General features: G+C 40.3%; 1 protein-coding gene across 10 annotated transcripts; it reads left to right on the top strand.

Annotated features, from left to right (window-relative positions):
- Positions 1-855: 855 nt before the first annotated feature.
- Positions 856-26,679, top strand: ZNF195 (zinc finger protein 195). 10 transcript variants are annotated; one of them, XM_063670705.1, is made up of 7 exons: positions 876-1,040; positions 7,795-7,951; positions 9,816-9,895; positions 12,733-12,859; positions 13,360-13,455; positions 21,785-21,851; positions 22,494-22,623. In XM_063670705.1, the coding sequence occupies exons 3-6, from the start codon at positions 9,881-9,883 to the stop codon at positions 21,817-21,819; spliced, it is 273 nt and encodes a 90-aa protein (XP_063526775.1). In that variant the 5' UTR covers positions 876-1,040; positions 7,795-7,951; positions 9,816-9,880; the 3' UTR covers positions 21,820-21,851; positions 22,494-22,623. The 10 variants fall into 10 exon arrangements, with proteins under 10 accessions (XP_054296146.1, XP_054296149.1, XP_063526775.1 ...); XM_063670702.1 differs by lacking the exon at positions 21,785-21,851 and adding an exon at positions 23,984-26,679 and having other exon boundaries at positions 883-1,040; positions 22,494-22,640; XM_063670706.1 differs by lacking the exons at positions 21,785-21,851; positions 22,494-22,623 and adding an exon at positions 23,984-24,108 and having other exon boundaries at positions 877-1,040; positions 13,360-13,487.
- The last annotated feature ends 458 nt before the right edge of the window (positions 26,680-27,137 follow it).

Genomic DNA, 27,137 nt, shown 5'->3' with positions numbered 1-27,137 from the left:
GAAGATGTGTTCTCTCCTCTTGGGGCCCCATTATTGATGGGCAGCAGTCCTCTACCCGTGGATATTTTCTTTTGCTGTCCTCTATGCTCTCTAGGATCACCATCTTGTCCACCCTTCGACCGGAGGAGAGATGTTTGTAGCAAGAGGCTGTTCCCTCACCTCTGGCTGAAAAGGGACATTCAGACCCTCCACTTCCTGACGTAAGGGAGGTTAGACCTCAGAGCTGCACTTTAGTGTGGCAGCTATTGATCATGTGTGGCTATTGAATATCAGGAATACAGCTGGTCTGAACTGAAATGTGCTGAAAAGGTAAAATACACAGCGAGCTTCGAAGATTTAGTACCCCAAAATATATACTTCCTTACCAATTATATATTGACCATATAGGAAAATGGTTACATACTGGGTTAAATTATTACAATCAACTTCACCTGTTTCTTAGTACATTTTAAAATGTGACTACTAGAAAATTTAAGATTCACACATGGCTCACATTTTAATTCTTAGAGGCTTGACTCCTTTTTGAAATTTCAGGCTGTCTGTTCAAAGGACCAAAAGCCTGGAAGGCCGTAAAATATAAACATTCAAAATGATTGTCCTTATTTTCTTTCCATTGGTGAGTAACATATATTTATTATTTATAAATGAACATAACCGCAGTCACAAGATGAAATGTAAATATCCTCTAGGTGGGGCCCGACAGCGCAGGCAGGAAGCCCTGCTCCAAAAGACCGCGGCCAGCACCTGTCCTTGCTCTCTCATTCGGCCCATTGTCTGATTACGGCTCCTGTCACTCAGGGCCTGAGGGGGCGGGGCGTGAGGCCCTATCCAATCAGAGGAGTAGGGGCGGGGACTGTCCAATCAGGCACATGTCTGGAGAGGAGAGGACGGCTTCCGGGATCTGGCGGGGCCTTTGTCCGGACAGACCTCCACTTCCTGTCCCCGCGGCTCTGTGTCCCCTGCTAGCCTTTGGCCGTGTGACCCGCAGGCACCGGGAGATCCAGAAGTGAAACGCCAGGCTCTCTGGAGGCCAGGAGATGGTGAGTGTAGGGGCCAGGCCTCCTGAGAGACAGGGAGGGGCGGACTGGAACCCGCGGTACCGGCTGGGGAGGAACCGGGCTGCCCGGGTGGGTTCCGGGCTCCGCGGACCCGAGGCCCCTCCAGCTGCACCATGGCGGCCGGGCCCCGCGCGCCCCGGCGCATCCTTGCAGAGCGGCTTTGGCCCAAGCGCAGAGCCATCTCCCTCCGGCAGCTCTTCGCCCGCAGACCCGCGTCTCCGCGAGTCAGGAAGGGAGAAGCCCGACTCCGTGGGTGGCTTGTGCATAAGAGGATGATCTGTAGCCCGTGGGGGCCCCAGTTCCTCCTTTTTCTCGAGGGAGTCCTTGCAAAAATGTGAAAGAGTTTTATTTGAGCAAACAGCGATTCATGAATGGCAGAGGACCCAACCATGTTTTTTGGGTTTGGCGGTCCCAACAGCCGGCCTTGAAGGAAAGGCTTTTATCAGGTGCATGAGGAAGCAAACCACATTCATTAATTAGTTCGGTACAGTTACGTCATCTCCTGATTTGAGCTATCTAGGCTAAATTTTCTGGTCCTGTAATCAGAGGTTAAGTAGAGGTTTGTGGTTGACGAAGCCTGAATTTTGTTTCTGCAAGATAGTCATTTGCAAGAAACGCATTTGAGTTAGATTTTTTTTTTAACGTAAGAACCCAGGGCACTAGAGCCACCTCAGTCGGATTGCCTGCTATTTAGTTATTAGTATTATTTTTGAGATGGAGTCTCGCTCTGTCACCCAGGCTAGAGTGCAGTGGCGCGATCTCGGCTCAGTGCAACCTCCGCCTCCGGGTTCAAGCGATTCTCCTGCCTCAGCCTCCGGAGTAGCTGGGATTACAGAAGTGCGCCACCACGCCCGGCTAATTTTTGTATTTTTAGTAGAGATAAGGTTTCACCATGTTGGTCAGGCTGGTCCCGAACCCTTGACCTCAGGTGATCCACCCGCCTCGGCCTCCCAGAGGGCTGGGATTACAGGTGTGAGCCACTCCGCTGGCGTATTTAATTATTTTAACACTCCAGAGAAAACTGGTTTTCCCCTTGCATTTTCCAAATGCATTTCAAGCAGGGTCTCAAAACCACCACCATGTTCTTCAGGCCTAACTCTAGCCTGCAGTAAAATACTAAATTTCCTGTACCTTCCAGACTTTGCCAAATGCTAACTTCCCCTTTCTGATTCACAACACTATTAACTATTCGTCCTTGGCTGTAATTTTAGACACAGTATTTTAATGAATCATTTTTTCACAATGCGTTGGATGGCATTTTTTTTCTTTTTTTTTTTGAGATGGAGTCTTGCTCTATCGCCCAGGCTGGAGTGCAGTGGTGTGTTCTCCACTCACTGCAACCTCTGCTTCCCGGGTTCAAGCAATTCTCCTGCCTCAGCCTCCTGAGTAGCTGGGATTACAGTCCTGCACCACCACACCCGGCTAAGTTTTGTATTTTTAGTAGAGACAGGGTTTCGCCATGTTGGCCAGGCTGGTCTTGAACTCCTGACCTCATGTGATCCACCCGCCTCGGCCTCCCAAAGTGCTGGGATTACAGTCATGAACCACCGTGCCCAGCCTGGATGGCACTTTTTAAGAGATTTGTTTTCTGTTTGTAATCATTCTACACAACAGGAAAGCAGAGAATCATCCCCTGACGCTATTGTAAAAAATCTTTGTGCCTCTCCTCCTTTTTATTTTCCCTAGGCACAGACACCTTACCAGAATGTCTTTGGTTTGAGGTTCCACTTTGGAAACTTGACAGGGTGATTTGCTCTCAGCCACCGTCTGGACTTTTTCCTTAGTTTCAGTATTGTCTAGGGATAACACAGGATGCCCACCATGGCCATGTCTGCTGGAGCATCTGGTGAATTTCAGGCCCTGGTTATTTCTCAGAGGACAGCCTGAGGTATGAAGTGTGGCCTCTCTAGGGAGCAGCTGGATGCCCTGGGCTGAGAAAAATCTCCTGGTTTACTCTTCCTCTAAAGAGGTAACCAGTTAGGACATTAAGATTGTCTTCACCCAACCCAACTTTCAATCCTTGGAGACACATGGCTGATTAGCCAGTCAGATGCCGCTGTCAGAGGGAAAAGACCGAAATCATTTCTGCTCTTTGGACTCTTTCAGATTTGTGAAGGGAGACAGAGTGTTTCAAAGGGCAAGAAAAACCCTCCCCCATGAGACGGTGCAAAAACCTGTAAAGCAAAATTCACCTGGGACACTCAGTGGGGCACAGTGCAGTGTATCATGTGGGGTGGCCAGTGAGCACTTCAGTGAACAGGGTGGAGGTGGGAGAATCTCCCAAGGAATAGAATAGCCTGACTTGACACAAGTCATTAGCTGTGTCTGTGTTCCAGTTGGACTGCCACTCTCTGTGTCTCCTTGAAATGATTTATTCACTTACTGCAACTTTGGTTTTTTAATTGTAAATTTACATTTTATCAGTAGAGCTTGAAAGGTAAGAAAATACTTACAAAGGACACGAAATAGGTCCATTTCAGGAAAAAAGTTAAATATCTAGTCATACATACCTTTTTCTTCCCCAGAGTGATTAAGGGTAGAAAGTTACTTAGGTCTATTCTTTTGTGGAAGATGATTTCCAACAGAATCCCAGGGCTTAGCTTTGGGAATGCTACCAGGAAAAATAAAATGCTTCTTGGATGGCTGTGGAGAATGTTTACATTTTCTACAAAAAAAACTATGGTAGATTACTTGGTAAATTACATAGATTCATCAGAACATGAGCTCTTTTTGCAGGATGAATTTGTTGTTGTGAATATCTCTGTTTTATATCCTGTTCTCTAGATGTCTGAGCTTAATGCTAAGTTGTAGGAGATGGAACTTAGCACTTCTAAAAGTGTTCACATATGATTGTTTACTATATGATTTGTTATGGAAATAGTTAAATGACAAGTTCGTTGTCTGAAAGCAATAAATAATTTTGCTTTTTCTGTGGAGGTAAAAGTGTAAGTGCCTTACAGTTTCCTTTTCTTCTGTAAACTGTTTGAGTGATTTTGTTGGATGTTTCCAACACTGGGCATTTTCTTATTTAAAACTAAGTGGATAACCCTGATTGGGAAGTTGAAGCCCAAGAACAGTCATTCCAAGCTAAGGCCAATATTGAGCCTGCAAAAGAAAGCAATCAAAGGCCTGGCTCAAGCTTGTCCAACCCACAGGCCTGGGCCACATGCTGTCTTGGGCTTTGAATGTGGTCCAACACAAATTCATAAACTTTATTAAAATATTATGAGATTTTTTTGTGATTTTTTTTTTTTCCAGTTCATCAGCTATCGTTAGTGTTAGTGTATTTTATGTGTGGCCCAAGACAGTTCTTCCAGTGTGGCCCAGGGAAGCCAAGATCGGACACCCCTGGCCTAGCTAGTGCTTCCGGAAGAGCCTCCTTTGCGGGTGCCCCAGCCTGCTCACAGCAACCATGGAAGGAGCCTTTCTACGGAGAGAAGCTACAGAGCCCGGGAACACTGGGGACCCACAGGCAGATGCAATTAGAGTTGGGATGGAAGGGACTTGGGGAGGACTTCCTGGGTATGGAATCGTTATTATCCTGGGGCTGTTTGTAGACTTCGTCAAATAAAATAAATTTAGCTTTAGATAGGAAGTTCTTGAACTCTAAAGGAGGATTGCAACAGGGAGAAGGTAGCAAGTATCATGCCTTTGAGGATCTCGAAAGTTAGGCAGACATGGGCTTTTTTGTGTTTTTACAGGGAGGAGGGAAGACAGGGTAGAAGGTGGGAAAACCGGATTCTAGATCCCAGGATATTTTACTCTGAAATCAGTGTGTTCTTAGGAGGAGCAAGAAGAGGGGTTGTATGCTGGCTCAGACTGAGGGTAGTTCAGAATTCAGGGACTTGGGGCAAGGAGAGAGAGTTTAGCAAATGTCGATAGAGAAGTATTTTGTTCTGACCACTGAACACAGAATTGTTCAGCTGTTTGTGAGGAAAAAACGGGGATTTTCAAGAATCTGTGTCTGGCTCTGTGGTAGGTAACAAAGGGAGAATCATCCCGGTCATAATAGAAAGGGGTTTCTCTTCATTCAGCTGCTCCTGGAGAACACAAAGAGGGAGCAGTTCTGCTGCTCGGGGTTTTGACCAGAATCCCTTAGGCACTCCTCCTTCCACACCCTTTGCCTGGCTCTGTGAGGCTCTTCCGTTTAGTTCGGCCGTTGCTGATGTGTATCTTTTATAGGAAACCAGTAAATATAAGTACAGTGTTTTGCTGAGTTCTTTGAGTAGTTTTATCAAATTACTGAACTTGACAGGAGGTTATGGCAGTACCCAGTTCATAGGCAGTAGATATCAGAAATATAAATATCAGAAGTATAAATGGGTGCCCAAGCCTTGTGACTGGCATCTGTAGTGGAGCAGTGTTGTGGGACTGAGCCCTGAACTTGTGGGGTCTGGGCTGGCTCTAAGTGGTGTCAGAATTAAAATATTAGACACTTGGCTGGGCACAGTGGCTCATACCTATAATCCTAGCACTTTGGGAGGCCGAGGCAGGTGGATCACTTGAGGCCAGGAGTTGGAGACCAGCCTGGCCAACATGGTGAAACCCTGTCTCTACTGAAAATATACCACTGGGCGTGGTGGCACATATCTGTAATCCAGCTACTCACATCTGTAATCCCAGCTACCCGGGAGGCTGAGACATGAGAATCGCTTGAGCCTAGGAGGCGGAGGTTGCAGTAAGCCAAGATTGCAACACTGCACTCCAGCCTGGGCGACAGAATAAGACTCTGTCTCAAAAAAGAAAAGAAAAGAAAAAAAAAAAAAGTTAGACACCCAGTTGGTGTTGAAGAATTGCTTGGTGTTTAGCAAACACCACACATTTGGAGTCCAAAGAAAGACATCACAGGGGCCTGGGCTGGAGGGAGACTCTGGATGTCTGGGGAAGCAAGGCTGTGTTCTGCACACAGGCCGTCACATGGCACATTGTCCTGTGATTCCAGGTCCCTGAGGGTGAGAGGAAACTGAGAACTTAGAGGGAAAAGTTCTTAGAACAGACACCCTCCTCCCCAGCTGTCAGCACGTGATTCCCACCCACTTAGGAACATTGACTTGCCCGCGTCCCTTCAAAGACTAGGCGTCCCCTTCAGGAATTCACTACAGCACCTTTGGTTTTAGAATTCCTCTCCCAAAACCAACACAAGTGCCTTCAGGACTCCTGGTGTATCCTCACCCCCAGAAATGGAATCTGCAGCAGCAGCTTCTGCCACCAACCCATGCCCCTGGATCACCCAGTTATAATCTCTTCCGCCTGCAGCACACAGGGATCAGTCAGATCACAGCCCCACCGGGGCCGCTGTCAGTCGGATCACAGCCCCACCGGGGCCGCTGTCAGTCGGATCACAGCCCCATCGGGGCCGCTGTCTGTAGCACACCCAGTTTTGCCGCCAACTTTGCACTCTGTCACCTGTGGATCCTTGAGAGCACCTTTCTGTCTTGAATTTTTTTGCCCACAAACCCCTTTTATGTGCACATGGTATGCCCAAGGCCACCTCTTCGGTGCTTGAATCCACTGCCTGCTGGAATTTAGATGTTCAGAATTTCAGATCCATGGCCCTAGACCTGGCTCTTGCAGGAACAAATACAAATTAGAAATAAGAGGCTTAATTCTCTGACTTGAAAATAAGGAAAAAGATTTTTTTCTTCTCCCATTTCTGAAAGAATTTACTTTAGGACACTTTAACATGCAAATGTTTTCTTTGCTTTTTTGAAATACATGTAAGTCATTTAAACAGCTAAATAAGTCTTTTGTCATTCTTTTTAATTCAGGATTGTCTTCATTTAGGACCTGAGAACCATTGCTTAGTTTTTGTTTTTAATTTGGCAAATATTTATTTTTTTCCATTTTCAGTCTTTTAAAGTAGACAGATTTGCTTAGAATGAAGCTCATTTTAAAAGTACACAGCATAGGATTAAGCTCAGCGATACAGAGGGATGGAGGGTAAAGGATGTCAAGTGCCTTTGACAGAAAGCCGGTCATCCAGGGTGATTGCTTCCGGTCTAGAGGCTGAAGGACGCACACTGCCAAAGCAAGGACAGCTCAGTGTGTCAGCTAGACCGTGGGGTTTGCGGCTATACCTTGCTTTCTATTTCTTGCTTAGGAACAACTAGCATAGTTTTGTGTCGTTTTTAGTAGACAACTTGCATCCATTTACATTGAACAGTATTTTCTACAATAATGTGAATATAAAGGCACAGTATTTACTTTAGAAAAATCTCTTAAACAGTAATTTTAATACCAGTGTTATTCATTCTTTTGAAATATGTGTTTTAACTGAATTAAAATTACAGAGAATTTTTAAATACCACATACATCATGACTAATACATTAAAGTTATTTATACTGACATATTTATATTTAATATCCAAAGAAAATTCACTCCCAAATTTTTCCATTTTCTACTCACAATCAGCCTGTGTCTCTCCTGCCTGGGTGGCCATAGAGGGCATCCGTGCAGGGTCACCAGGAACTCTCTAACCAGCGCCTGGCGTCTTTCGGACATTTGGGAGTGCACTGTGCAGACGGAGCTCAGGCTGACAAAACGGTGTATCTGTGCTTCTATCGTAGAATGAGAGAAATGAGTCACCCAGGGTTTGTTCCTCCCCTCAGAGAAGAAACCTCCTTGGTATCCACATGGGAATTACTCCAGTTTTATGGTACTTGAGTAAAAAAACAAAAATGAGATCTGGAGATTCAAACTGATAAACTAATTGATTCCATCTTTTGTATCCATTAGGAAAACAGAGAAGGCAGCCATGTCCCTACAAGCCAGAAACTTTCCATTTCCAATAACTGGATAAATCATTGAATTCAGCATCTTGGGGTCAGCATGAAGAAGGGAGTGGTCAAAGGGACTTCAGCTTCATTTGGGCCATTTTCCTGATGTGGTTGTTGTGAGTTCTGATGTCACATTGAAGGGATATTCAGACAGAAAAGGTGGTGGTGGTATTATTTCTGTTGCTTTTGCCTGGCTAAAAATAAATATTTAGCTTCTACCATATATGTCCTAGAAAACCCTAAAGGTTTTGGTTAAATTGCTTGTTATTTTATATTATAAAATAGACAGGGAAGTGGCTAACATAGATTAAAATTATACCAACCCTGGGATTTAAATTTCTGGGGGGGCAGTTTTAGGAAAAACAGAATTGTAAATACTCTAGTAGCATAGAGAGCAGAATCCTGTGTAGGGCCCTCTCCCTGCCCAGACATACCCAGACTCCCCTCCTCTGAGCCTCATCCAGGTCTGGCCTCACCCTGGACTCTCCTCCGAGAGAGTTCACTACAGAGTTAAATCAGAGTTTTGGGTTTAACTACAGAGTTAAATCAGAGTTTCGGGTTTAACTACAGAGTTAAATCAGAGTTTTGGGTTTAACTACAGAGTTAAATCAGAGTTTGACTCCTGCTGCCTCTCCGGAACTGATACACAGAATTTTTGGAAACCTGAAAGCGGATAAATGGGATCAAAGAACTCTCTATTTTGGAACCTTATTTTTTTTCTTTTTACTAACACCAGTGCTTTTAGAGACGTCGCATCCAGCAACCTGTTTCTCAGTCCTGCGGGTCTAATAGTTGCTTCACAAGCCACAAGAAAGTGAAGATAAACACAACAATGGAAAGTGCCTCTGTACTATACTTCATCCTCCCTGTATCCCTTCCATTGGTCTATATGGAGCTTTTATCACTACACTTTAAAAAGTTGATGATAGGAAAATAGAAGAACTACAAAGCCTGGTCCCTCCATCTATATCTTGAGAGTTGCAGGACACTTGGTTCCATCACCCAGGGTGTGATGAGGATTAACTCACATGACGTGAGGTGCCCAGCACAGTGCTGTCACATATGTCCGAGCACACAGTGCCTGCTTAATAAACACTGCAATCATACATGTGTACACATTGTTTTCCAAATGCAGACAGACTCAGCCATTGCTTCCTTCTCCAGCCCTGGAAAACTTTAAAGAGCCAGAAAATAATGAAATCTTTCGGAATGGAGATTGGCTGTCTCCATTTGCACAAGAAGAACATATGTGTTGTGGTCAGAGGGTTGGGTGTAAGGGACTGTGCTGGGGCTGCTTTCTTTAGCTGAGTGTTAATGATCACAAGTCTTGGGGGAGCAGCATCACCATTAATGGCAGAACTGTTAAAAAATCCAACCCATGAACCCCTTTGAAATCTTCAGAATATCATGACTCAGAGTGAGGCCAAAATTACCAAAAGATTCATATGCACATTGAAGCTCGAGAAGCAAGGTTTAGCTAAATGGTTCTCAGCCTGGCTTCTAATTAAATCACATGGACAACTCAAAAAAAGGCCCTCACCTTTGCCCTCACAGATTCTGCCTATTGGTTTGGGTGGAAGCACCAGTGCTGTTTAAATCACAGGCCTCATGGAATTCTAAGATGTGGCCAGAATCAGTGATGGGGGGTTTCAGATGCATTTGTACGAGTTGAACTCAGCCTTGGTTCCAAAGGGAGGTCACAGGGCCTTCGTTGCCTAGGTTTCAGAGGCCAGCTCAGTGCAGCTTACTCCAATTGCCGAAGCAGAATTGCTGTTGTTTAGCAGGGGAGGGAACCTGAGAGCAGGAAGAGAGAACACATTTTGATCTCTATGTAGAAGTTTACTTTTCCTGAATCTCTTTTACAACGAACAGAAAAGCGTGGACTTTTTCTGTATTTCTAGGTCTTTCTGTTGATGGGTGTGGTGGTAGCAGGTGAAGGGGTTATGCTGGCACCTTTAAAGGCATATTCTCACGATGCAGGTGTGATTTGTCCAGAGAATCTTTCCTAAGAGGAAATCCCAGAGAAGCAGGAGAAAGAGAAAGAAATGGCTGGTGCTCAGGTAAATGCATCTCAGGTCAGGGGTTGCGTCCACTTTTGCACTTTTGCTCCTGAAATGTCATGTGTTTAGAATTTGGAAACCTTTACTTCTCTACTTGTGGTGTTTCTGCATATTAAGTTTGTTTCAACTACTTTTTTTTTCTTATAATAATGAAGGGTCTCTGAAAATATTTGTTTTCTATATACCAAAGCCGTCTCTCTGTTATCCTCATCTTGACTTCTTATATGCCATGAAGAATTCTCACCATGACTTTATGACCTGCAGTATTAAAAATGTTCACTTCATGGCACTGAACGTGTGGATACCCAGGATTCCTCTTGAGGATGGAGTGCGGTTTTTGGATATCAGTGAAGAAGGGAAACGTGCACTATTTAGGTTTCATCTGGATGCTCCATAAGCTGCATGCAGAACAGGACTAAGAAAATAAACATTTAAACCAGATGACATTTATTGCCCAGAATAACTCAGAGCATTCTGGAAAAGAGAAAAATGAAAAGACACTTGCTTTTTAGAATGCTAAAGAAGACTCTTTTAATACACTATTAGAGATTACTGCCAGGCGTGATGGCTCACGCCTATAATCCCAACACTTTGGGAGGCCTAGGCGGGCAGATCACTTGGGGCCAGGAGTTCGAGACCCCCCTGGCCAACATGGTGAAACCCCATCTCTACTAAAAAAATACAAAAATTAGCCAAGCGTGGTGGCACATGTGGGTAGTTCCAGCTACTCTGGAGGCTGAGGGACGAGAATTGCCTGAACCAGAGAGGCAGAGGTGGCAGTGAGCCGAGATCGTGCCACTGCACTCCAGCCTGGGCTACAGAGTGAGACTCTGTCTCAAGACAAAAGAAAAGAGATTACAGAACCTGGGAGATATTTGTCAGAAACTGGGAAGTATTTGTCAGAGCCTGGGAGATATTTGTCAGAACCTGGTAGGTATTTGTCAGAACCTGGGAGATATTTATTTGTCAGAACCTGGGAGGTATTTGTCAGAACCTGGGAGATATTTGTCAGAACCTGAGAGATATTTGTCAGAACCTGGGTGTAGGGAGACCCCCTGAAACTATTGCTATGGAATAAAAGATGAAATGCTCCTAATTATTGTAAATGCAAAATTGCATGCAGGATTGTGTAAAGACAATGCCAGGTTGGGCTGCCAGAATGAGCCAACAGCACATTATGTGCCTCCCCTTGCAGAGAGCGTATGAATGGATGTGCAGTCAGGGAGGTTTCACATCACCAAGATTCCTATCCCAGAAAAGCAGATGTTCATAGCTCTGGGAATGGAATGTGACCCTTGTGGAGAGCCTATAAACGGACGCATGAGGGGTGCCTGTTCATATGGATAAGATAGGGCTATAAACGCCCTTATCTTGCCATGGCTGTTCTAGATCTCTTTAGGGTTAAGACATACTCCCTTCTGAGAATTTCTGGTCTAACCAGTTGTCTAGTTTCATGTCCTGCTTCCATTGATTGTTTGCAACCAGCTTCTGCTGCAATTATTACTGCTGATTAATATCTTGCTAATCATAGGTTATGGATAGACTGTGTTTCTGTTTTAAGGCGCTGTTAGAAATTGCTGATGCACACACTATATTGTAAATTCTTATCTCTGTATACTGTACTTCTACATACTGATGTTATGTTAAAGAATTACTTCATTCCCATGTGACCATCTCACCTCATAATCAAACAACACTAAATCCCTCACTAACCTACCCCCGCCCTCACTAAACTTAATAATAAATGCTGGTATATCCAGTGCATTGGCGGCATCACAGGACCAGAAGGCAATGACCCCCCTGGACCCAGCTTTCACTATCTTGTGTGTGTCTATTATTTCTCGACCTGCCGATCTGCCTGGGAACAAAGAAAGAGCCCCATTGCATTGTGGGCTGCTGGCCAGATCCCGCAATACCTGGGAGATATTTGTCAGAACCTGGGAGATATTTATTTGTCTTTTGAACTTTGCATAACACTAAGGTTTCAGTATGATTCAATTCAGATTATAATTGACCTTTTAGCCAATATCACACCAGTAATATGTCCTTCTCTGTGCATTGGCACATGATAAAAATCTGTCCTATTACCATTGATATTAGTTTTATTCAGTTGTTTAAAGAGCTCTCTGACAGATTTTCCATTGTAGAGTTTATTTTTTTCTCTTTAAGTACCTTGAGGAGCTTTACTAATTAATGTGCATAAATAATCACATTTAATCTGAAAGGTCTTTGCTTCTTAGATTCTTTTTGCATATGCCTTGCTTTAGAAGATGAAGAATCTCATCTCTGTTTATGGTTTAGAAAAACTGGGATGAACCCAGGCTCTGCCACTTATAGGATTTTTGACAAAATATCATCCTTGGGCCCAAAGGACTGGCATCACTGGTGAGCGCGTTAGAAATTCGAAAACTCAGGCTTGACCTCCGATTTCCTGAAGCAAAATCTGCACAAGAGCTCTAGTTTATTGGACACATGAAAATTGGAGAGGCAGCTTCTAACTCACTATGACTTTTCCGCCTGAGAAATATACATACCTTATTCATGTGATGTAAATGTAGCACTCAAAAGTGGACATGCCTTTGTTGATACCCTTAATTTTATACTTTATCATCCAGAAAAGTATTGTATGTACACTGCTTATGTGGATCTTAGGCAATTCTCTTTCCTCAGAGTTAGAGAATATTCTTGTGCTAAAAATTACCTTATTGTATAATTCCAGTCACTTGTATAAGTCAGAACCAGTTCTTTTCACTCGCTCATTTCACCTTGAATCAAGTTAAGAACTCTGCCCAAAGCCACTTGGTAACTATTTGTTATTGTTGTTGTTTCTTCTTCAGACACTGTTGACGTTCAGGGATGTGGCCATAGAATTCTCCCTGGAGGAGTGGAAATGCCTGGATCTTGCTCAGCAGAATTTGTACAGGGATGTGATGTTGGAGAACTACAGAAACTTGTTCTCCATTGGTGAGGATAACTTCAATACAATTCCTCATATGCCCTAAAGGGTTCCTTTCATTCCTTTGCAGAATGTTTTTTGGGAGTTTCTACGTTGCATGAATGAGTTCCAGATCCCTGCTTTTAAGAAAAACATGGGGAATTGTTGATGTAAAAAAAAAATCTTCAAAATGTGGTTCATCTTGACATAAACCTTCCTTTTTTTTCAGCTGATCTGTATCTTTCACTCTAGTGACAATTCCGGAAATTCAGTGGCATGAAATATTGTTGCCCACAACTTAAAGTCAAATTTCCACCGCCAATTTTTTATTTCAGCAGTACTGGGTGGTGAAACTAAGAACCCACAGATTTAAAATACTTACTGAATATTCTAAACGTGATGTCAGGAAGCATAATTTTGGGATTAATTTTCTAGAATCTTCTATAATGTTCACTCTACTGAGCAAACTACAAGGTTGGTAATTGGAGAATTTCAGCAAGAGTAATGTCACTTTTTTCTAATAAAACAGGTCTCACTGTCTCTAAGCCAGGCCTGATCACCTGCCTGGAGCAAAGAAAAGAGCCCTGGAATGTGAAGAGACAGGAGGCAGTAGACGGACATCCAGGTGGGTGGGAGTGAACGAAGCAGGTAACCCAGGTGAGAGGTCCAGAGGTCGAGAAGGAAGCCAAACCTTAAAATGTGGTTTGGGAAGCTCTGCTCTAGTGGAGATGGTTTCTGAGAGCCTGGGTGTCTTTCTCTTGCTGTCCCCTAGGAGCATCTTCTGTCTCATTCTCTTAAATTTTCTATAGACTCTGCTTCCTGTTTAGTGATCTTCCTTTATAAAGGTTACAGTAAAAATCAGAGTCCTCCTCCTGGGGAGTAAGGGCCTGTGTGGTCTCATGGCTTGCTCCGCCACTGCTTTTGGGAACATGCCTGTACCTGCCTATTTTTGAGGAACTCTGTTAAATGTTTTTTGATTTCCTTTGCATCATGTCTGAAGTGTGCGAGAGGCGTGGTGATGGTGTTTGGTTCAGAAATCCCAGAAGTCCCGTAAACAGATGTTGTATGCTTTCTGCTTTATGATTTCGTATCCTACAGAGGTTTCAAATGGGAGTCTACAGAAATATATACTCAGCAATTTTCTCTGAACACTAGGCATCTGCCCAAATATGAGATAATCTAATGTTATTTTACTTCAAAATTTTATTTTTTTTTTTTAGTATGAGCTGAGAGGTTGGTCATTTAAACTTTATAGTCCCTAACTCCCAACCGTAATAGTTATAATATTATCATTTTATAATTTCTTCTTTTTTAGTATGAGGCTTATCAGGACTGTGTCATTCATATGTATGTATGTGTGTGTGCATATGTATATATGTGTGTATATATGTGTGTATATATCATATATCAACATATCCTTTTGAAATGATAGGATTTCATTCTTTTTTATGCTGGAGTAATATTCTGTTGTCTATTTAAATCATATTTTCTTTATCCATTCATATATATACACACACATATATACAGTGTGTCTATATGGGCATATGTGTAACAGATTATTTTAGAAATAAAAATTATGTATATATTGTGTACAATGAAATAATTTGATATGCGTATACATTGTGAAATAATTAGTGCAATCACATCAAGGAACAAATCTATCACTTCACATAATTACCTTTTCTTGTGGTGAGAACAGTTAATGTCTACTGTTGGCAAACTTTAAGCATACAAAAGATTATTAATAGTATTCATGAAGCTACTCATTAGATTCCCCAAACTTACTCATCTTACAACTGAAAGTTTGTACCTTTTGAACAACAGCTCATTTTCCCCAACTCCAGCCCCTGGCAACTGCCATTGTCCTCTGCTCCTGTGAGTTCAGCCATGACAGATTCCACATCTGAGGGGGGAACGTGCAGTCTCTGTCTTTTGGGCCTGGCTGAGTTTATTTAGCATCATGTCCTTCAGGGTCATCCATGTTGTTGAATGACAGGATTTCATTCCTTTTTTATGGCTGAGTAATATTCTATTGTCTATTTATATCACATTTTCTTTATCCATTCAGCATCCACAAACGTTTAGCTTGTCTTTATATCTTGACAATTGTGAATAATGCTGCAGTGAACATGAGGGAGCAGATAATTCTTCAAGATGCTGCTTTTATTCCCTTCAGTTATTATATACACAGAAGTGGGATTGCTGCATTGCAGGGTAGGTTTATCTTTTTTTAACTTTTAAATAACGCCCCCCCCACCCTGGTTTTCATAATGACTCTACCAGTTGAGAACTCTGAGCGTTCAGAATTGTTTTTTCTTTACATCCTTATCAACATTGTTAGTAGATTGGCGCAAAAGTAAGAGTATTTCTTACTATTTAGAAGGCAAAAACCACAATTACTTTTGCACAGCCCTAATATATTACATATTTTTGATAATTAGCCATCCTAGTATCCAAAAGTTTGACTGTAAATTGTCTTTGGCATCACAAGCTTTTTAGCTTAATGTCCTCCAGCTTGTTGATATTTACTTTTGTTGCTATACTTTTGGTGTCGCATCTAAAAAATGATTGCCAAGACCAAATTCAAAGAGGTTTTCTCTCAGAGTTTTTAAGGATACATGTTTTACATTTAAGACTTGATTTCAAGTTAATTTTTGAGTATGGTCTAAGAAAAATGGGCTATTTCATTATTTTGGTTGCTGGTATTCTGTTTCTCTAGGACCAAGTGTTGAAGAGACTATACTGTCTGTATTGTATCTTCTTCGTGCACTTGTGAAAGATTAGTTAAGTGGATATGCATGAGTTTAATTCTGGGCTCTCCGTTCTGTCCCATTGGTCTCTGTGGCAGTTTTCCTCTCTGTTCACATACCATCGTGTTCTTACTACTGTAGTCCTAAATGTCGCTTGAAAACAGAAAATATTATGCCTCTTGCCTTGTTCTTTTTCCTATAGGTTGCTTTGGCTATGCCAAGTCTATTGTAATTCCATATAAATTTTAGAATTCTATTTTCATTACTGTGAAAAGGGCCACTGGAATTTGATAAGAAGCTTATTGAATCTATAGTCTTGGTCTTTAGCAGAATTTTACAAGCCCCTCCCTGGATTACTAAGCTCTCTTAAAGGCATTTTTGTGAGATGAGGTCTCTGTGTCACCCAGGCTGGTTCTGAACTTCTGGCCTGAAGTGAGCCTCTCACCCTGAGGTCCTGAATAGTTGGGATTATAGGCATGAGCTGTGGTGCCTGATTCTCTTGGAAAGGCATTTCTGTACACAGAAGACTGACACATTTTTGTTGCTGTCGGGGAATATATAACCCAGGGTCCACCTATTTCACCATTTTTCTATGTTACTGTCCTGTACATTTTCACTTTCTCTTTTGTTCCATTTCAAATTTATCTCTAATTTCAAATTCTAATATGCAGAACAATATGCTACAATTAACGTGTTATGTCTGAATTATTTAGTAAGCACTGTTTGTTTGTTTATTTATTTTGAGATAGAGTTTTGCTCGTTACCCAGGCTGGAGTGCAATGGCGCGATCTCGGCTCACTGCAACCTCCACCTCCCAGGTTCAAGCAATTCTTCTGCCTCAGCCTTCTGAGTAGCTAGGATTTACACACAGGCATGCACCACCATGCCTGGCTAATTTTTTGTATTTTTAGTAGAGATGGGGCTTGTCCATGTTGGTCAGGCTGGCCTCGGACTCCCGACCTCAGGTGATCTGCCTGCCTTGGCCTCCCAAAGTGTTAGGATTACACATGTGAACCAGCACATCCGGCAAGCACTCCATATTTATTAAATTATCCTATTTCTTCAACCTGTATATAAATAGTAATGTGATTTATTCCCGGGTGTTTATTTTATATATCAGTGACTCTCACCATAGTTTACATAATTTATATTTTTCTCTTTATTTAGAAATATAAGGCTATTCCTTGCTTCTAAAAGTTGGATAGCAGCATTTTAATTTTGCGTAAGAATAGCATCAGTATAGTAAACATATAATAAAAATTATCTTTAGTATCTCTTAGTCATTAAAATGTTCTCAGTAGAGTCTTTTATTAATGATTGTAGTGCATTTTCTGTGAAATTTTCCTGCTGTACACTGCATGCCAGTGATTCAAAATACCTATTTTTCATGACTACACGGTCACAGTTGAATATTGTAGTTATCTAGGCAAATTCTTTTTTAATGGTACATCAGTGTTTCATAGCAGATTTTATGACTAACATCTCTTAGTGTTTTGTAATTCCATATTACTGTTTTTATGGTTGAATAATATTCCTTGTATGTATATACCACATTTTTTCTGTGTGTTCATCACTTGAGGCTTCCCCCATTTGACTTTTCTGAATAGTGGTACAATAAACATAGGTGTGCAAATATCTCTTCTAAGTCCTGAGTTGCTTTGTATACTTTTGATATAGATCCAGAAATGGGATTGCTGGATCATATAATTCCATTTTTAATTTTTTGAAGAACATTTATGCTATTTTTTTTTTTTTTAAACAGAGTTTCACTCTATCACCCAGGCTGTAGTGCAGTGGCGCCATCTCAGCTCACTGCAACCTCTGCCTCCTGGGCTCGAGCCTTCCTCCCACTTCAGCCTCCTGAGGACCTGGAACTACAGGTGCACACCACCACACCCAGCTAACTTTTGTATTTTTAATAGAGACAGGGTTTTGCCATGTTGCCCAGGCTGGTCTCGGACTCCTGGGCTCAAGTGATCCACCCGCCTCGGTCTCCCAAAGTGCTGGGTTTCCAGGTGTGAGCCGGTGTGAACCAGTGTGCCCGGCCTATGCTATCTTTCATCATGGCTGCATCCTTTCTTTCCTACCAGCAGGTTATGTGGTTTTCAATGTCTTCACATCCTTGACAGATCTGGATTTCTTTTTTACAGTGGCCATTCTAATAGATGTGAGGAAATATCTTAATTGTGATTTTGTTTTGCATTTCTCTACAGATTAGTAATTTGAGCATTCATTCAAGCCTTGTTGGGCGTTTCCATATCTTTTTTGGAGAGATTTCAGTTAGTCCTTCATCTATTTTTAAATCAAATTATTTAGTTTTTGTTGTTTAGTTGTAAAAGTTCCTTATATACTCTGAATATTAAGTCCTATCAAATGTGTGATTTTTACCCATTTCTTAGGTGGTATTTTCACTTCACTCATTGTTTTCTTTGATTTGCGGAAAGTTTGAAGTTTGATGTAGTTCAGTTTTTCTGTTCTTTTGTTGCTTATGCATTTGCTCTCCTATATTTTCTTCTAAGAGTTTTATTCTTTTTTTGTTTTGAGATGGAGTCTCGCTCTGTCGCCCAGGCTGGAGTGCAGTGGTGCAATCTCTGCTCACTGCGAGCTCCGCCTCCCAGGTTCACGCCATTCTCCTGCCTCAACCTCCTGAGTAGCTGGGACTACAGGCGCCTGCCACCACGCCCAGCTCATTTTTTGTATTTTTTTTTAGTAGAGACGGGGTTTCACCATGTTGGCCAGGATGGTCTCGATCTCCTGACCTCGTGATCCACCTGCCTCGGCCACCCAAAGTGCTGGGATTACAGGCATGAGCCACCACGCCCAGCCTATTCTATTTTTATGTTTTTCATTTAAAATATTTTTGTATATGGTGCAAGGAAAAGATATCACTTCATTTTTCCGTGTAGATATATAGTTTTTAACATCATTTGTTGAAAGGACTCTTTTCTCCATTGTGTGGTCATGGATACCTTGTGGAAAATTACTTGATTTTATCCACAAGGGTTTATTTCTGGGCTCTCTGCTTTGTTTCATCATTTAGTTATCTGTCTTTGTGTCGGTACCACATTGTTTTTATTTTCATAGCTTTTTATATGTTTTAAAATCAGAAAGTATAATGGCTCTTTGTTCTTTTTAAAGAATTTTGACTAGTTATTGTTCTTAAACTAATTTTAGGATTAAAAAATCAAAAAGTAGCTTTGGGAATTTGATAGAGATTACATTGAACGTGTACATTAGTGTGGGCAGTATTGACATCTTTAAAAAACTAAATTATCTGACCATTGAGCAAGAATGTGTATGTTCAAGGGTTTTAATTTCCATACATTTTTGGCATTGCCAGTTTTACTTTCGCTTTTGATTTCTAGTTTTATTACATTTTGGTTAGAAAACATGTCATGAGACTTTCATCTTTAAGAGTTGTTATTTGTTGTAACAGAATGCACTATGTGTATTTGAGAATATTGTATATTCTGCTTCTTTGGACTGGAGAGTTCTGTACATGTCTGTTAAGTTGATTTGGTCTGTAATGTTGCCCAAGCTTTCTTATTGATCTTCTGTGTAATTTTCTATTCTGTATTGAAAATGGAGTCTTAGAGTCAATAATTATTGTATTGCTGTGTACGTCTTGCTTCACTTCTCTCCATATTTGCTTTATATATCTGGGAGTCCTGATGTTAGTTATAAATATAGATGGATAAACAGTTACAGGTTCCTGGTTAGTGGACACATTTTGTCATTACATGCTATTAATCTTTATCTCCTGTGACAGTTTTGACCTACAGTGTATTGTGTCTAATATAAGGATAACCACCCCACCTGATTGTGGTTACTAATTGCATGGAATTTTTTTTATTCTTACTTTCAGCCTATTTTACTATTTAAGGCTAGAGTCTTTTGTAGCTAGCATATTGTTCTTAATCAATTCACCTATTTTATTTCTGTTCAATAAGTACATTAATTTATATTTAAAATAATTTCTGAAGGAAATGAAGTTACTATTACCATCTTGATTGTTACAGTTTTCTGTGTTTCTTGTAGATATGTTATCCCTCATTTCCTCTTTGACTGTCTTCATCATTGGTTTTGTTGATTTTGTGTGGACATGCTTTCATTCTTTTCTCATTGTGATTTGCAGACCTTGTATAGGTATTTTCTTTGTGATCACCTTGAAAAATGGAGAGTACATAAAACACCTTAAAGTTATAAATATAGATTTTAATCTCACAACTTCATTGAATACAAAAACTGTAACACCCTCCAGTGTGCTGTTAATGTAACAAATTATTATATATTTTGTGTCTGGTAGCAAAGATTTATGCAGATATTTTTTCAGATATTTTAGCAGAATTTTGAATTTTTTACACCATCATTATGATAGTAAAGTATTATATATCTGCTTATATACCTTTAACAGAGAGTTTTATATTTTCATATGGTTTTATAATGCTGTCTAGCATCATTGACTTTTTTAATGCAATGAAGTCTTTTGAGTATTTTTTCTGTATTTTGTAGAGATTGGGTCTTGCTATGTTGACCAGGCTAATTCCTAACTCCTGACCTCAAGCAATCTTCCTGCCTTGGCCCACCCAAAGCTGGCATTATGGGCATCAGCCACCATGCCTACCCAACCTTTAGCATTTCTTGTAGAACTGTACTAGTGGTGGTGAACACCCTCATCTTTTTATTTATTTTGGAAAGTCTTTATTTTCCCCTTGTTCTTTTGAAGTGAAATTATTCTAGATCAAGTGTTCTTGGTTAGTAACATTTTTATCATACTGAAATTTGGAAAGGTAACAACTTTTCTTCTTCAAATAATGCCTCTACTGCTTTTCTGCTATGTATTTTTTGTAAGACTTCTTTCATGAATATGTTAGTTTAGATCATGGTGTTCAATAAATCCCATATTTTAGCTATTATATTTGTTTTAGTTTTTTCTGTGTTTTATTTTTAAATCTGTGCTACATTCTGTTTTATTGGTCTATTTGTCTGCCTTTATACCAGCACCAAACTGTCTTAATTACGGTCACCTTGTAATGTGTTTTGAAATCAGACAGTGTGATACCTCCAACATTGTTCTTCTGTTTGAAAATTGTTGGGTGCTTTACAGTCCCTTGAGATGTCTTAGGATTTTTAGGTTGTTGCTTTTATTTCTGCAAAAAGAGGATTCAAAATCTGAAAGAGATTGCATGGAGTTTGTAGATTGCATTGGACAGCATGAACATCTTTGCAATATTAAGTATTTCAACCTTTGAACAAGAGCATGCTCAAATGTGTTGTTTAATTTCCATATATTTGTGATTTTTTTTGTTTTTCTTCGTTATTTCCAGTTTCATTTCATTTTGGTCATATATAGTAATGCAGAAGACTTCAGTTTTTTGAAATTTGTGAAGACTTATTTATTTGTTTAACAGGTGGCCTATCCTAGAGAATGTTTTCTGAGCTCTTGGGAAGAGTGTGTCTCCTGCTGTGTTGTGTGGAGTGTTCTCTCTATATCTGTGAGGTGAAATTGTTTTGTAGTGCTTTCAAGTCCTCTCTACAATTATTAAGTCTTGCTTTATTATTCATTGCTGAAAGTGGGTTGTAGAAGTATGCCAATATTATATTGCTGTCTGTTTCTTGCTTTGATGCTGTAATTATTTGTTTATAAAGAACTTGCAAAATTGAAGCAAAAAATAGCAATATAATAGGAAGTTACTTCAATACCTAAATATATATACGAATGTGCACCCACGCTTGTCATAGGTTCCCAGTTCGTTCTCCCTTCTGTTACTGTTTTATGTTCTTGTTTTTTGTGAGCTCTGACTTAAAGTATGTTTTATGAAGTATGACATTTTTTGACTTAAGATGTGTTTTGCATCATATAATTGTAACCTCTTCTGCTCTCATTTCATTAACATTTGCATGAAATGTCTATTTCCATCTTGCCACTTTCAGTCTATTTTTGTCATTAGATCTCAAGTGAATCTCTTGTAGGTCAGCTATAGTTTGATCTTGGTTTGGTTTTAAATTATTTAGCGTATGCCTTTTGATTGAGTAGTTTAGTTCCTAAATAAGCAATTTACTGAAATGAAAAGATGTACTTTAGCCATTGTATTTTTTTTACTTGATTCTTGTAGCTTTTTCTTTCTCTCTTTCTCTTTTGTGTCTTGTACTTTGTATAATAAGGTTTGACTCTTTTTTAATTTTCTTTTGTGTGTCTTATAGATATTTTCTCTGTGGTTACCATGGAAATTATATAAAACATCTGAAAGTTACAAGATATTTTACACTGGTAAATACTTAACTTTAGTTGTATACACAAATTCTTTCTTATTAAATCTGCCCTCAACTTTGTTACTGATATCACTAAATCATTTAATGTTGTATATCCATTAACAGATATTTATGATTATTTTTCTACTTTCATCTTTCAAATTTTAGATAATAATTAAAAGTGATTTCCACACCATCATTATAGTACCACAGAATTTTATTTTTCTGTATATGCATATCTTTTCCACATATTTATTTTGATATGATTATATATTATTTTCTAGCATCGCATTATTTTCAATGGAAAGGACTCCTTTTACCATTTCTTGTTTGACATGTGTAGTGGTAATGTAGCCCTTGGTTATGTTAGAAAGTCTTTATTTTTTATCATTTTGTAGGACACTGGTTATATTATTCTTGCTTGGAAGTTTTGTGTTCAGCAATTAGACTATCTCATCCGATTCCCTTCTTGCTTCAGGTTGTACTTTTTTTGAGACAGGGATTTATTCTGTCACTCAGGCTGGAGTGCAGTGGTGTGATCACGGCTCACTGCAGCCTCAACTTCCTAGGCTCAGGTGATTCTCCCACCCCAGCCTTCTGAGTAGTTGGGACTACAAGTGCACAACAGCATACACAGCTAATTTTTTTGTATTTTTTGTAGAGATGGGATTTCACCATACCACTCAGGCTTGTCTCGAACTCCTGGGCTCAAGCGATCTGCCTGCCTCAGCCTCCCAAAGTGCTGGGATTACAGGTGTGAACCACCGTGCCCAGCCTGGCCTCAATGTTTCTGTGGACAAATTCACTGGTAATCTCCTAAGAGCATGTACCTTGCTTTTCACTTGCTGCTTTCAGGATTCTTTTCTCCTTTGACTTTGGAAACTGTGGTTATAATGTGTCTTATGTCCCTTTTTGTTTATACTAGTTGATGTGTTGAGCTTCTTGATTTTTTTATATTTTTTTCTTTCTTTTGAGAATTTCTCAGTAATTATTTCCTTTCATACCTCAGTTTCTCAGTCTGTTTTTCATACTTTATGTCTTTTTATTGGTATCCTTATTTTCCTAATTTTACTTAGTTTGCTGTTTTGCCATTTTTACTTATTGAGCATTATTCAAATGGTTATTTTATTTTTTTCAGTCAATTTATGGTCTCCATCATTTTAGGGTTGATTTCTGAACTTTTTTCATTTCTTTGATTGCGCCATGTGACCCTAATACTTTGTACATGTCATCTTTGACTGAGATTCAGGCATTAACAAAAAGCCTCCTGCCACAACCTTTACAATGTGGCTTTCTCCTGGGGTCGTCTAAGATCTCAAGTGAATCTCTTGTAGGTCAGCTATAGTTTGATCTTGGTTTGGTTTTAAATTATTTAGCATATGCCTTTTGATTGAGTAGTTTAGTTCCTAAATAAGCAATTTACTGAAATGAAAAGATGTACTTTAGCCATTGTATTTTTTTTACTTGATTCTTGTAGCAAATTGGCCCAGATTCTAGAGGCCTCTTAAGCCTGTTCTGGGATGTGTCTTGTGTGGAATTATGTGTGTATTTTTCAGTTAAAGAGGGTTTCTCAGCTTTCTTCGTAGTGCCCTGGAATCACACAATACACTTGTTGCCTGGTGCTGCTGCTGCAGCCTTCCTACTGCTGTCACGGGTATTTCCTTTCAGTCTCAGCAGACCCAACCTGTCACTCAGAGTACCACCATTTCTCTCAGCACTCCGTGTCATGGGGGGCAGAAGCCAGTCTTTGCCAAAGCTTCAAAAGGCCAAAAGTAAAAACACTTGTGCCAGTATTTGCTTTCTCTTTTGAAGGAGAAGCCAGAAGTTGAGGGTGTACTCTTAAAGGCATTATGCTATACTGCGGAGGAGCAGGGGCTGTAGTGGGTCAATGTAACAAACTTTTTTTCTTATGTGGCTCTTAGCATTGTGCTCACCTGGGGTGCTGCAAACTCTGAAGTGGTTTTTAGAGTTCAGATGCATTTTCTCACTAGGTATTGTTATATTTATATGTTTATACAAAAATTAGGGCCTGTGGTAATTTTTATGCCATTTTGCTAATGTATTCAGTATTATTTTATAGATTAGATTCATAAAGTGTATTCATCTGTGTCTAGTAAGTCGGATAACTTTTATTTATTTTTTTTTTTTCAGCTGTGTCTTCTCATTTTACCCAAGACCTTCTGCCAGAGCAGGGCATACAAGATGCATTCCCAAAAACAATACTGAGAGGATATGGAAATTGTGGCCTTGATAATTTATATTTAAGGAAAGACTGGGAAAGTTTAGATGAGTGTAAGTTGCAAAAAGATTATAATGGACTTAACCAATGTTCATCAACTACCCATAGCAAAATCTTTCAATGTAATAAATATGTTAAAATCTTTGATAACTTTTCAAATTTACATAAACGTAATATAAGTAATATTGGAGAGAAACCTTTCAAATGTCAAGAATGTGGCAAATCCTTTCAAATGTTCTCATTCCTAACTGAACATCAGAAAATTCACACTGGAAAAAAATTCCAAAAATGTGGAGAATGTGGCAAAACCTTTATCCAGTGCTCACACTTTACTGAACATGAGAACATTGACACTGGAGAGAAGCCTTACAAGTGTCAAGAATGTGACAACGTCATTAAAACTTGCTCAGTCCTTACTAAAAATAGAATTTACACTGGAGGGGAACATTACAGATGTGAAGAATTTGGCAGAGTATTTAACCAGTGCTCCCACCTTACTGAACATGAGCATGGTACTGAGGAAAAACCCTGCAAATATGAAGAGTGCAGCAGTGTCTTTATCTCTTGCTCAAGCCTTTCTAATCAACAGATGATTCTTGCTGGAGAGAAACTCTCCAAATGTGAAACATGGTACAAAGGTTTTAACCACGGCCCAAATCCTTCCAAACACCAGAGAAATGAGATTGGAGGGAAACCTTTCAAATGTGAGGAATGTGACAGCATCTTCAAGTGGTTCTCAGACCTTACTAAACATAAGAGAATTCACACTGGTGAGAAACCATACAAATGTGACGAATGTGGGAAAGCCTATACGCAGTCCTCACACCTCAGTGAACACAGGAGGATTCACACTGGAGAGAAACCCTACCAATGTGAAGAATGTGGGAAAGTCTTCAGAACTTGCTCAAGCCTTTCTAACCATAAGAGAACTCATTCTGAAGAAAAACCCTACACGTGTGAAGAATGTGGCAACATCTTTAAGCAGTTATCAGACCTCACTAAGCATAAGAAAACCCATACTGGAGAGAAACCCTACAAATGTGACGAATGTGGAAAAAACTTTACCCAGTCCTCCAACCTTATTGTACATAAGAGAATTCATACTGGAGAGAAACCCTACAAGTGTGAAGAATGTGGCAGAGTCTTTATGTGGTTCTCAGACATTACCAAACATAAGAAAACCCATACTGGAGAGAAACCCTACAAATGTGAAGAATGTGGAAAGAACTTTACCCAGTCCTCAAACCTTATTGTACATAAGAGAATTCATACTGGAGAGAAACCCTACAAGTGTGAAAAGTGTGGCAAAGCCTTCACTCAGTTCTCACACCTGACTGTACATGAAAGCATTCATACTTGAGAAAAAAATAAACAAATATAAAAATAGGCAAAGCCATTAGTATCCACTCGCATCCTGCTTTACATCAAAGTTCAGACTTAATAAAATTATTATAAATGTAATTACCGTTGAAAGACCTTTCATGAAATATAAGTATTCAGAGCACACAAGAGTATTTCTTCTGAAAAAAAGTTACAATTATATTTTATACTAGATGGAAGACTTGCATCAGTTGCTTAAACTTTCAGAAAATTTGTAGAGAAACCCAACAAATGTCATAAATGTGAAATAACATTTGTTCAAAAATGATAGCTTAGAAAACACTAGAGTTCTTACTAAAAGATATTTTGCAAATACAGTAAATGGGAAAAAAAAAGCAAAATCCAATTTAAGTAAACATTGGAGGATTTGAAGGAGAAAGGAATAGAGCACGGACACGTTCAGAAATGACACTGAATCCCTGTGTTGAGTCTACAGAGACATCTCGACTTAAAATAGATCATTTACATTTAAGTTTAAAAGGAGGATGAGACTGAGTTTTTGTAGAGTTATAATTACATTCAAAATATACTTTTTTTGCATTGAAAAAATGTTAAATTTTTGAAAAGCAAATATTGATGTCATTTAGTTCTCAAATCAGTTGATGCTGTGTCTTCATTTCTAGTGCTGATGTGAAAATACATGGTTAATTGTTGCTGCATCAGAGATACGAGAAATTCTTTTCTCTTAGCTGTGCATCACTGATATACTTGTCCATGAAAGGTGAAAGACACTGAAATGTAAGATGCGTGAGTAAAATCTTGGTAGAGAGGCTCTTTGTGGTTGTTTTATATACTTGTAAGTGATTTATGAGATAGGTGTTTAGAATAATACACTTCTGTTAGGGTCACCCTGATCAGACCGTTCACTTCCCCTTCCACAGGCCTTGCAATACAGTCCCTTGCGCTCTCCGCACAGCTACCCCAGGGCAAAAAACAAACCCCCCCTTCACTGACCCCTCCAGTAACTTTGTCCAGTTACAGGATGCGGTTAACATGTCTGTTCACCTCGCCTAACAAAGCTGGCAAAAAACATCTCCAGGATGCAGAAAAGACACCTGCACCCCCGACTCAGCTCCCCCACCCTGACCCAGTTCTCCTGCACCCCCAACTCAGCTCCCCCACCCCAACCTAGTTCTGGCCCTATAAAAACCTGCTATAGTCTGTAAGTGGGGCTGCCTCCTCTAACTGGCGGAGCAGCCAAGCAGCTCAATAAAGCTTGCTTGCCTGACTTTGGGTCTCCTCATCCTTTCTCTCGGCTGACCTTATATTTCTGGTGCCAAAACCCGGAAAGGTGGTAGAGTTCGGCCTCCCTTTCTCCCTTTCTCTTTCGCTCCCTCCTTCCCCTGGCTGAACTCCCCCTTCCAGAACCTGCTAGAGACCCAAGGATCTCATACATACTTTCCATTGCTGGCGAACACATCCAACACCAGGGCCACCTCAGGGGTGAGTAAAGAAGACTTTTGCCTTGTGTCTGGAACCCTTGTCTGCTCTTTCCTTCCCAAAAGACCCAGCACTGGGCCAAGGGTTTCCTCCTCCCAGCCTCCAGGAGGCCCTCGATATCTCCCTATCAAGGATGCCTGAACCAGGGATTATCACACTTCTCGACTTGAACTGTGGGACAAAGGACACCTCCCACCATTCTAGTCTCCGGCCAAGTCTCCCATCTCTACCCCTCCCTTTCTCATT

Source organism: Pongo pygmaeus, chromosome 9, assembly GCF_028885625.2.
Source record: "Pongo pygmaeus isolate AG05252 chromosome 9, NHGRI_mPonPyg2-v2.0_pri, whole genome shotgun sequence".
NCBI lineage: Eukaryota > Metazoa > Chordata > Mammalia > Primates > Hominidae > Pongo > Pongo pygmaeus.
The sequence above is the reverse complement of the archived record's forward strand: the minus strand, read 5'-3'. Positions and strand labels throughout refer to the sequence as shown.

Bases quoted from the DNA above. Each gene is read 5' to 3' on its own strand.
- ZNF195 (XM_054440170.2), top strand. The intron at 12,860-13,359 runs GTGAGGATAACT...CTAATAAAACAG, and splicing joins CAGAAACTTGTTCTCCATTG to GTCTCACTGTCTCTAAGCCA. The intron at 13,456-22,493 runs GTGGGTGGGAGT...TATTTTTTGTAG, and splicing joins GGCAGTAGACGGACATCCAG to AGATGGGATTTCACCATACC.